General features: G+C 41.2%; 1 protein-coding gene across 5 annotated transcripts in view; it reads right to left on the bottom strand.

The window, feature by feature from the left end:
• Positions 1 to 677: 677 nt before the first annotated feature.
• slc39a11 (solute carrier family 39, member 11) overlaps positions 678 to 11,847 on the bottom strand; it is a 62,275-nt gene continuing 51,105 nt past the window's right edge. For all 5 annotated transcript variants that reach the window (XM_019863505.1, XM_019863501.1, XM_019863502.1 and 2 more), the window contains exons 6-11: positions 6,383 to 6,541; positions 3,379 to 3,448; positions 2,286 to 2,384; positions 2,028 to 2,186; positions 1,225 to 1,903; positions 678 to 1,116 (exon numbers count right to left, since the gene is read on the bottom strand). In XM_019863505.1, coding sequence (XP_019719064.1) covers positions 1,825 to 1,903; positions 2,028 to 2,186; positions 2,286 to 2,384; positions 3,379 to 3,448; positions 6,383 to 6,541 — 566 coding nt within the window. In that variant the 3' untranslated portion in view covers positions 678 to 1,116; positions 1,225 to 1,824. The remainder of the gene's footprint in view (positions 1,117 to 1,224; positions 1,904 to 2,027; positions 2,187 to 2,285; positions 2,385 to 3,378; positions 3,449 to 6,382; positions 6,542 to 11,847) is intronic.

Genomic DNA, 11,847 nt, shown 5'->3' with positions numbered 1-11,847 from the left:
CTCTAACTACAACGAAACGAAGTTGACAGTAATTTAACGTGTAAAATTGGACAACTTCGATTATCAAAGTCAATTGAAAATTGTGAAAAAGCGAGACTTTTAAATTATGCTTTTCCATCTGAAAATACATTTAGTTAGTTGCTGATGTATTTGGACAGCGGGTTTCTGAGGTTGCCTCGAGACACAACCATGCATACTACTTACAAACTATGGACATTTTATGCAAAATATCGACTGTTATTTTTGGGGACCTCCAGAATCTTTGAACTCAAAGTCACATAGTTGTGAATACGCAACTATGCATAATTCTTTAACACCCAGATAAAAAGCTTTGCAGTCAATGACTTCCTGAAGTCTGGAGACAACACCAAACATTATCGAACGAGATCATTCGCCAGCCACCTTCACTTGCAGTTTGATTGTGTTTTTGTCTCCCGTAAGCGAAAAGCATGGTCGGCTGGGTTGAGATCAAGTGCCCTATGTAACCATTGGGAAGTTTTTAGTTCCCATTTAAAAAAAATAAAAAAACAAACCTCGAGTTGCTTCAGTGAAATGTGATGGGATACTGACTGGGACTGCATATCCAAAGCATACCACATCATCGTGGTATGATGTGGACATTTATAGTTGCATGCGGAACAGACTCAGTGGGGTTTATTGATGATGTGGCTGTTGACAATTAATTGCGAGGAATATAGATCTACACCCTCTGTTCACACTGAGCCAATCGCAACTTGACAGGAAGATAAATGACCCGAAATATGCTGAGAAAGCAACTTGTATAAATAAATGTCTAAAAGCCAATGTGCTCGTTATATAATGGCAAAAATCAATTAAAAAATACTGTCCAAATGCTTCTGGACCTAACTGTACAGAAATGATGTTGGCGGGAAAAAAAAGTTTTTATCGCAGTGTCAATACTCATGCGGATAAAATTGTTGTTATGTCTTGAGAATGAAAGAAAAACCCAAAGTGAATCTGACAATAGTTATTATAATGTTTCAAAATGAAAAGTAAATACTGCAAATCGAGGCCACAATCTGGGAGGTTGGCTCCAGTGCCACGAATCTTAAATAACGGAATAATATATGCAACTATCGTCAACGGAACATCAAGCTGCCTACAGATGTCGAATGATACCTTTCGCTTTAATGTGCTTGTCTTTCTAATCTGCTGAGACAACGCCTTTGCTTCTTCTGGTCCGCGTTTAGTGTAGTACAGTACACGGCTTGTCACCAAACAGCACCGTGAATCCGCCTCACCCTTTCAAAAAGCCAAGCGACTGACGACAAGTTTGGAGACATCTGTGAAGCTAATTTGAGGACACACCGTGGATGAACAGGTCAAAATCGTCAACTTATTTTCCCCGAGTTTGGTTTTCAAAACAATTCCGTTGGACCACAACACGAAGGCAATTGCTGATTTTCACTGATGAATAAATGTTCTTTCTTTTGTCAGATTGAAGTTATTTCTTTCATTAACAGAGAGGGAACAACAATCTTGTCCACGTGCGTGCGTCGTCATTGCATAACATTGTGATTCAACAATGTGCAACGCAATCACAGTGACGTTAATTTGCTTGCATAAGATAACAGAACCTATCCTTCATATGCTGTACAGTAGATGTGACATTTAGGGTGATGTCACATGTTTTTATTGCTATGGCAACGGGTAGCACTGAGGGAAAATGGCCAACTAATTACAGTATTTACATCCCGACAAAAATGTGACTTGGTCCCCTTCTTTGACACTGAGGTCAGGTATGTTGTGGTAATGATGGCTATGGGGGCTGTTTGTTGGCGTGATGCCGGTCGCCATGGTGATTCAGCCTAGCCCCACGTCTAGTGACATCATTACGATAAAGCCCAAGATTGAGGTCCAGGAGGCCAGCTTCCCGTTCCCACTACGGACAACAAGAGTGGAAATGCCATATGAATCAGAATACCATGTTGAGGCTAGTAGGGCTGCGCTGACTTCCCCTTTAAATCCACATTTGATTACCAAAACCACCATCTTAAATCTCTTACCTGACTTGAGCCTCGGGTATGATGTCATCCACCACCACGTAAACCATCGCCCCGGCGGCGAACGCCAAGGCGTATGGCAGCAGAGGTTCGGCCAACACCACGGCGACGGCGCCCAGCATCCCAGCAATGGGTTCCACCATGCCGCTGAGCTGACCATACCTGAGATGGAGACCGGAAACAGGTGCAATGACTGAAAGCTCATGTCTGGCTCCGTTTTGAGTGTGCTCATGACTCCTGAAGAAGGTGTGTGTTTTTCACCAAAAGGCTGTCCACGTTGAGACGCCCGAGCCTCGAAGTGGCAAGCTTACTGCAAGGCCTTCTGGGAAATTCTGGATGCCGATACCAACAGCCAAATTCCTGCAGGCAATGGGAAAGTGGAGATAATCATTCATTCATGCATTTTCCGATCCGCTTATCCTCACAAGGGTCGGGTCGCGGGGGGTGCTGAGCCTATCCTCGCTGTCTTCGGGCAGTAGGCGAGGGACACCCTGAACCGCTTGCCAGCCAATCGCAGGGCACAGAGAGATGAACAACCATCCGCGTTCACACTCACACCTCGGGACAATTTGGAGTGTTACATTAACCTGCCATGCATGTTTTTGGAATGTGGGAGGAACCCGGAATACCCGGAGAAAACCCACACAGGCCCGGGGAGAACATGCAAACTCCACAGAGGGAGGCCGGAGCTGGAATTGAACCCAGTACATCTGGACTGTGAGGTCGACGCGTTAATCACTGGATCACCGGGCCGGAGATAGTCTAATCTACTATTCGATGCCATAGCAGTTTCTTTTGCAACCATGAGGCTACTAGACTGAACAAGCAGAGTACGTCATGGTCCAGAATGACGGGGTTAAAAGCTCGATTAAGAATTTTTTTTCTTCACTGTCGCAAACTACTCATAAATTATTTTTATATTTCGTACACGTATCTGTATTGAAAAGCATCAGCGCAATCACCTAAACTGAATTTGGCAAAATACCAAAGTGTAAAAAAATTCAGAAATTAGCAAAGAACGGAAAAAAAGAACACCTTGAGTGTATGTGTGGTTTTTTTTTTCCCCCAGCTCAGACCAAAATTTTTTAACGACCTGAGGCTTCTGTTTCTTAGTTATTGGCTTGCACAAGATATGTTTTCAAATGTATGGAGCTCAAGTAAAAAGTCATCCGACAAACAAATACTCCCGTACAGATACCTGGAAACATCAACTTTAATGGACTCTTCTATTGACGCAACATGCTGAAGAGTTCAATTCTTTGACGCTTGCCAACCCGAGAGACGCCGATTTCACACGATTCGAGGGAATTCACGTTTCGAGGTCACATTGTATTTGTTCACGAAACGGCCTTACCTGGCACTCTCAAGCGTGGCAGATGAAGTCTTCCCAATGGCCCCGAATCCAACTCCCACAGCTAAGCCCTCTGCAGAAAAGATCACCTTGAGTGTGACATACAGTATGCGTCGCCTGGGCCTCCTTTTAAGTTAATTACAATTTCTATCACCGTGTCACGAGAAAATATTCAAAAACAAGCACACAGCAGGAGGGCGACTTACAAATTAAAAAAAAATATATATAAATGCGCATGTTAATGAGCTAGGAATTAATTAGTGTGCACGGATATCTTAATCCATGCACTTGAGCAATATTTTATTTATTTATTTTTTTTTACGCATTCCCCCTATGAGCTGTCACTGTAGAAGGAAAACTATTTGTGGCACTTAGCATTTTTTTTTTTTTTTTTTTTACGCATTGCCCCTATGAGCTGTCACTGTAGAAGAAAAACTATTTATGGCATTTAAGGATCTGAACCTGCAGGCGCTTGAGACACAGAAAATAAAATCCTATTCATGACGCAGACAGATGCTTCACGAGAACGAGGATGGATGTTTAATTTCAGTCATGGAATATATTGCGATGTGGCCCACAGGGTGTTTGTTAAGTCATCAGCTTCATGTGATCGGACAATATAAATTGTGCACACTTTGAAAGGCGGCCATGTGAGAGTTCTTATTTTAACCCTTTCAGGGACAGTGGTTACTACAGTGAGGTTGTCATTATTTATGCACGATAGGGTTAAAATGAGAGATTTTTACAAGCTTATTTTGGCTGTTTTTGTTAGCGGGACCAATGCAAGCGAAAATGTCAGCAAAATGGAATTTTTAGTTTAGTTTTTTTTTTTTAAGGCACAGATGATACTTTTCGTCTTTTTTTTCTGAGTGCAATTGCCATGGTGGAGAGGCAAATCCCTCCTGCTTTGAGTTACTTGCAGTGCAGCAAGTCATCAAATAAGACCTTAGCATCTTGGATCACAAGAGCTTGGGGTAAGTACAGACATGGCAGATTTAACAGGCTTCCCCGCATCTAACGCCCGCTTGTTCTTGCTGAGATGTTCCTGTGGCTACGAATGACACATGAGGAGGCTGCAGCCCGCCGAAAGCAGTCAATAGTCTATTTAGGGGAGTGAAAATTGACAATTAATGTGACCTCGTGATGCAAAATTTACAACAGTAGCAGCTTGCACAAAAAATAAAAATAAAAAAACCAAAACGAAACAAAATTTTGCAGATGATAGCAGTAGTATTGTTTTTATATAGACCACAGTTTCTGAACAAATGGGTTAGTACGTACGGTTTACGGCCTTTACTGCCCTCCATAAGTATTGGGAACTCTGGATAAGATGTGTTGGTTTGCTTCTAATAAATTCATAAATTTTTGAAAATAATTTAGGAAAAAAAAAAAAAAAGATGAATCTCCACCCATTAATTCCGGACCAAATCTGGATGCTGATTAAAATGTGTTGAAACATTTAGGATGCAACTTTCGTAGCTGGAATGCCAAGTTATCTGAAAACATTCCCATCAACGTTTGCAAGTTTGTTTCATTCGTGCGGTCCAAAAAAGTAATAAAACAGAAGGGAAGAAGGATTCACGGAGTTCAAAGGTTTGAGTATAGCAAAGGATCCATGCTGGAATTATTAATGCAGCGTCCATTCAGCCTAAAGCTACAGGTGAAAGAAAAAGCAAAGTCGAGACTAAAAAGGAGACAAATGAAAGATGAAAGCATCTGTGCACAGGCAACTTGTTGAGGAGACATCAGGATCCTCATCTGTGTGCAGCCGCAGCTATCCAAGAGCCTGAAGGGCCTCTTCATCATCATCCAACGGCTGTCGTTACCTCGGATAACGACACATTGGCTCCAATCTATTCCCCACTGTCCATACACGCAGACATAATGAAGAACCCTCCTGGGCGGGGGGCAGGGAGCACTCTTCACTCGCACTCAATTCTCGGGATCCGTCTGAAATGCCACAGGGCCCTCGAAACTCTATTTGCACTTTCACACTAAGTTTGACGATACATTAACAAGCTTTAGTGTCTGCTGTAAAACTGAACATATCTTTTTTTTTTTTTTTTAATCTGATCTCTAAAGTTGAATGGCCCTGAAGGAATACTATTCAAACGTGCAAATCTAAAGTCGTAACACCTCATTAGTTGACTTCCGGCGGAAGGAAGCATCTTAAAGTGAAAGTCATAACATAATGATGATGACCACAGAGCTGTACAGAAATTTGGCACAGCTTAGCATAGTCAGCTTTGTCACTTAAATCAGTCGTCTTGTCAGATGTGTCCGGAATTTCCTAGTACAAATGGAAAACAGTCGGAGGACGCCTATCTGGCTAAGTAAAGGTCAAATAAATAAAAAAAAAACAACTTGTTGCGAAAACATATTTTGTCATTTTTCATGAAAAAAAAAAATGATATTGATCAAGTATTTCCTTCTGATAGATTGGAAGAGCATTTAGGCCTCGCCGTCGCTGATACAAAGCAGCAAACCTCTCCTCCTACTGATTGTTGTCACTGCCAAGTTCACACTTCCGCACCTCGCCTACATTCCCGTCTGACAGTGCGTTTGAACAAATCTATGTCAGGAGAAAAAGGGGTTCGACAATCTGACGGGAGGGAAAAAAGGTTTTATTCTGAACATGTGCCCCTGTATGTAAAATCATCATCACATGACCACCGAGTAAGGCATGTACCGCCGCATCAAATGAATCACTCTCTTTCCTGCCAGTTTGAAGCCACTCAGCGGGGCAGTGAAAACATCATTTGCATCAAGAAAAAAAAAAAAAGTAGTTAAAATAGTGGTAGGTGCAGTGTGAAATGACAGCTGCAAGAGGTCCGCCTCCGAGGTCTGCCTTACGTGCGATTGTGTTGTTTAATTGCACTTCAAATCCATGACTGGAGTCGAGTTAGTTTCTTCGAAATATCGATTTGTCTTAAGGTTGCTGATTTCTAACACACACATCCCATTTGCAAACAGACTTTCATGTCCTCGCCGAACGGTTTGTTCTCACCTGGAATGTTGTGAATAGTGATGGCGAGGATGAGGAGAAGGATGCGTCTCCAGCTGCTTCCTGAATGGCCAGTCAGTTCCGGATGTGCGCTTCCTGTTTCTTGGTCATTGGAGCTACCCCATTGAGAGACTCTCTTCCTCGGAAGTTGAAGGCCCTCCTCTGTTTTAATGGGGAAAACCAAAAAGAGAATAAAAACTAAACATGAAATCAATCTAGGGTGAAAAAACGAATATTGAAGACAGGGGAGGCTCTGATCACTAGTAGAATACAAATAAGCAACATTGAGCTGTTTCAAAAAAAAAACAAAAAACCGGCAGCTCAAATTCCAAACAATGCAAACACTATTGGCAATCTATTTAAAACAAAAAGGAAATGCACAGTCATGCGTCGCTGCTTTTAACACTTGAATTCTAAGCTATGGCCATGCTGCCAGACACACTCCACTGCTTTAGAGATTACGCCACAAATTCTCGACGAAGCCTTAATTCCGAATGCAGTCAAAACGTTCGCCCATCCCGAAGGAATCAAACTCATTCTATGAGCAAATACAGCCAAGCAGCCGCCTGTTAGAGTAGCAACCTGTCATTTTGTATCCAATCTCGTTTCGAAGATTGTGAAGAGCTAAAAGACCTGGATGTGCTTTGAGCTCTGCACAATCTTGTCGACCCATCAAAACAAAGACGATGTGCGTCAGCTTCGTTCCCGGAGCTCCCGCCTTGTAGCTCACAAGTTGCCGCGTCTCGGCAATTTCCATATTCATCGTCGATCCGGATCTTGTTTGACAGCAAGACGATAGCAACAGTGCAACGTCAAGTCTCATCCTTGATCAATTTCATATCCTGTTCAGTGAGGCGTAATGCACGGGTGGCAGGATTGATATTCGTGTCATCAATCGGGGCGTTGTCCTTTCGATGCTTGTTCCTTGTGGCACAAATAATCCAGTTCCCAGCAACATAAGTTTACATATTTCCATTCAAATCTATTTGATGGCAAAATGACCTTTTTGGATCGCAACCTGAGAAGCCTGGTATCAATCATGTAAAAAGAAAACGGGTGGGGGGGGTTAGGCCAGCAGAGCTACCAAAACCAGAATAAAAGACGCATTCATTTGTTTTGACAACCACCATTCATCACATCTCATCATCAAGCAGTGGATCAGTGCACATCGGCAGCTGATAAAAGAGCCTGCCGGTCAAAGACGCGGGACACAAAGACGCACGGTTATATGGCGCTACAGCTCGTATATTATTGCAAAATGGAAAGTCAATAGACGCTGCAGTCGTCACATGAGCATTCGTGCATATCGAGCTCTGTAGCGTTCTCTTATTGTAAACATTCTTTTGAACAGGAAGAGAAAAGAGCTTTGCCATGGGGATTGTTGTTGCACTTTGGGAAGCTTGGAATTTTGATTTTGTGAAAAAGAACCAAATTCAAAGTGGGGATAGGTAAGCAAAAGTTAGGATCAACAAAGTTTTCTTGTTTTGGTTAAATTTAGTTGTTCCTCCAGAAGTATAAAGTGGTAACTCTACTTATGAAATTAATTGGTTGTGGAAGAAATGTCTGAAGTAGAAAATTTTGTAAGTAGAGACGTGTTTTCCATGTAAATGCCCTAATCCGTTCCAAGAGCCCCCAAAAATTCTGATAAAAATGTTTTCTAAAGCATAAAAATGCATCAAACTATGTAACAAATAAATGTTCCAATTAGATTATTTCAAATGAGATATAAATGAGAGTTGTGCATGATGTAAAAAAGAAAGAATAAAAATGGTCATTTAACTTTTAACTCATCATTTTTTGCCCTCTCTAGTTCATGTTCTCTCTCCGAAGTGGTTTTTGTCTGGCGTTTTGTAAAGAACTGATCCAAAGACGTTTGCTTTTGTCGGCTTTTAACAATCCTTTGAAAATGTCCAAGGCAAATATCAGCATAGTGAGCGATTGCCCACTTTATCAGAAAGTCTGACAACGTGCTGAGGGCATGTGCAATCGGGAGGACATGCTGGGAGGGCCTAGCGTCAGTCTCCTCCCGGTAATGGTGAACCTTGCTTTGTTCACCAAGTGACTGTCGGGTTGGAAGGGAGAAAAAACAAAACAAAACAAAAAAAAAACGCGAGGGTCGACCCCAAACTGTTCCCACAATGGTGCAAAAGTACAACTGTCTTAGTGAGCTGAAGAAATAAGATCTAGTGGGAAACTAATGGGTCTAGCCCAGTCACGCAACAGTGAGAAATACGAAAAGAGACAAAAGGAATGGAGATGTGCCAAAGTCTGAGTAAGCGTTTCTGATCAAATGTGCAAGGGCAAAGCAGCAAAGCCACTGGCAACTACTTCTTCGCATTAAAAATCCACAAATTGAGTGTTGCTTTCGGAAAGACAAAGGAGCCCTGCTCCTGTTAGGATAGGAAGCTCAGCTGGGTAAAGTTTGGCCCATGCTGTAGCTGAAGGGTCATTTGTTCACATTGGTCTCTTTTCTTAGACCCAACTGATTTTTTTTTTTTTTTTTTTTAACTACTGTGCATCTCCATCCAAAGTCACACAATGGGGTATGTACATTTTTATTCTGGTAGCTACTGCCTTAAAAGAAACCTCAACTGCAATGTTTGCTCTAGATAATTAATTTTGTTGTGAGTAACATGACAAGATATTTGTAAAACATAATTTCCACTTTAATACATTTTGTAGAAACTTTTTATTTGCTGATACGCCACACGCCTTAAATGTGCCTGAGGTAAAATGACGAGAGCATGGTTTTGTAGAGGTCAGTGGTGATATTTTTTGAGACACCTTTGTTGTCATGGTTCGGGGTTCTTGTAAAACCCATCAGCATAATCGTGGGTAATCGCTCGGGAAGCATTCAGACTAATGAAACATGTATTCTGATTATTCTACTTCGATGATCCCTAACGACGCAATTTGATTTGAACTGAATTTGACAATTTCATTCGGAAAAAAATACAATTTGTAAACAGATTCAACAACGAAAAAAAGTCATTTTATCTTAACCTCATTTTTAAACCCAAGAAGATGAATGTTGGTCACCGCGCAGCAGTGATGCTATTTCACAGCATAGCGGAGGGACGAAATAATCCAGATTTCAATGTATCGTCACAAACTAACAAAGAATAATCAATCTTTGCCGCCGCTGCAGCGCCGATTTTCATGATGTGAAAATCGGTCAACTGCATGATGTTTTTTTTTTTCTTCTGAAAGAGGAACAAGTGAAAATTCCTGTTGTTGACAATAATTGCTTTGCATTAATACCTGCTGGAGAGGTTTATAGCCTTTGCGTAATTAGCAATTTCGGGGAAAAGAGGACAGAGAGAAACGGACTCACCCCTTTTGTTCCATTTGAAAAACGGCAATTAGTCTCTTTCAGCCTCATCCATCACAATTAGGGTAGGGGGCACACAACATTTCAAAACATGACGGCGTGCGTTGAAAAGGCTCTAATTTCAAAGCATTAAAGCCTTGCCGTTTTCACTGAATTCATAAAACAAAATAAAGCTGCCTACCAACCACTGCTAAATCCTAAAGAACGCACGCGCAGATCACAAATCCGTGACTAACTCTGATAATTGTTGTATTTTATCTCATTTCTCTGCAAGCCACTCTGAAGGCTGAAAGTTTACAGAATGTGACTTGATGTATTGTACCCGCAACGTCGACTGTTGAACTATATCAACAGCACTCACCGACGACCAAATGGGGTCCCAAGTGACACACCAGCTGCTTTTGTGAGAGACAGACGGTGACAAAATGACAAGTATGAAGAGGGGAACTAACGCTGACAGTGAACGCCCAATCCTACATGTGCTGATCTTGGTAGGTGAAACGAAGCAGTGACATACACGTACCTCTCCTCGTTGATGATATTGTGGGAAAATAAGAGTTGAGTAAGGGCTGGAAGGTTCCTATTACCCCATCATGACCAAGTGCTGCAATTGGGTCGATGCGCATGTGCACAGCAGCTCAAAAAACAAAATGCAGAGCAGTCGAACTATTAAGTTCGACTGTATTGCACAAAGTTTTCTTCAACTTTTTGACTTTTTTGTTTTTTGTTCCATGGATAGATGAAAAATAAAAACAAAATTATGGTATCATATTTTCCGGATTATAAATCGCTCCGGCGTATCGATCGCATCAGCCCTAAAATGCATAATAAAGAAGAAAAAAAAAAACATAAGTCGCATTTTTCGAGGAAATGTATTTGATAATATCCAACACCAAGAACACAGGTGCCATCTTGAAAGGCAATTTAAACTTAAAATAAAATCGAGAACAACAGGCCGAATTCGCTTAAAATATGCTAACGCTACATGACGCATCAACAACGAACTGAGAACCTGCCAGGTATGTTCACGTAACATTAACAGTTATTCACATAACGATAGTGTGAATCGCTAAATCCAATGAAATCTTTATCCTCCGTGTCACTTTCAAAACTCTGCCAACTCCGGGAGGGAGAAGATGCGCCGCTTCCTCTACTACATCGCTTACGTCAGACTCATCATTGAGTTATCAACACAGGCCTAAGAGTGCCCCCTTGCGGTTTAATGTGAAAATTACATGTAAACATGATGTAATAATGTTTTAATAATTTCATACATAAGTCGCTTCAGACTTTAAGTCGCACCCCCGGCCAAAGTCTGAATAAAACTGACTTATAGTCCGGAAAATACAGTAAGCTACAATATTAAGAAATATTTTTTTAACAAATTATTTTGAAAGGAATAAGAGGTGGAAAAGCAAGTAATTAAAGTGTTGTGGAAGACTCACGGTTATTGAACCTTCTGCACAGTGTCTTGCTCTTTAGTATTGCATTTAATATGCTAGTACACATTCTATCCAACTGGGAGGGTTCAGATTCTGGGCAAAGCCGCAGCACCGCTGGGATCTTTGATTTGTTAAGTTGTAAAATCAAATTTTCCTCACAGGAAATTATGGAATTCCAGATTGAAGTAATTTCAGGGGTACACTGCTGGCATACAAAAAAAAAAAAAAAAAAAAAACACCACTTCACAGAGTACAAAAAAAAAACGACGACTTAGCCGTGTGACATTCAATGGTCATATTCAACTGAAACAACGAATCCTTTCCATGCTCGTGCTCGACTTTAAAGGTTCCACTTGAAGCAGCCACCTAAATCAATAAGTTGATCAACGATCCAAAACAGGCAAATTAGAAAATCAAATTTTCCTCACAGGAAATTATGGAATTCGAGATTGAAGTAATTTCAGGGGTAAACTGCTGGCATACAAAAAAAAAACAAAAACAAAAAAAATAAAACACCACTTCACAGAGGACAAAAAAAAAAAGCACAACTCACTCGCATGTACACAGCGTTGTTTTTCTTTGAACGCAGTCGACGACTTAGCCGTGTGACATTCAATGGTCATATTCAACTGAAACAACGAATCCTTTCCATGCTCGTGCTCGACTTTAAAGGTTCCACTTGAAGCAGCGTGAAA

Source organism: Hippocampus comes, unplaced genomic scaffold (genome assembly GCF_001891065.2).
Source record: "Hippocampus comes isolate QL1 unplaced genomic scaffold, H_comes_QL1_v1.1 scaffold91, whole genome shotgun sequence".
In the NCBI taxonomy this organism is placed as follows: Eukaryota; Metazoa; Chordata; class Actinopteri; order Syngnathiformes; family Syngnathidae; genus Hippocampus; species Hippocampus comes.
This window is presented reverse-complemented; position numbering and strand designations above follow the sequence as displayed.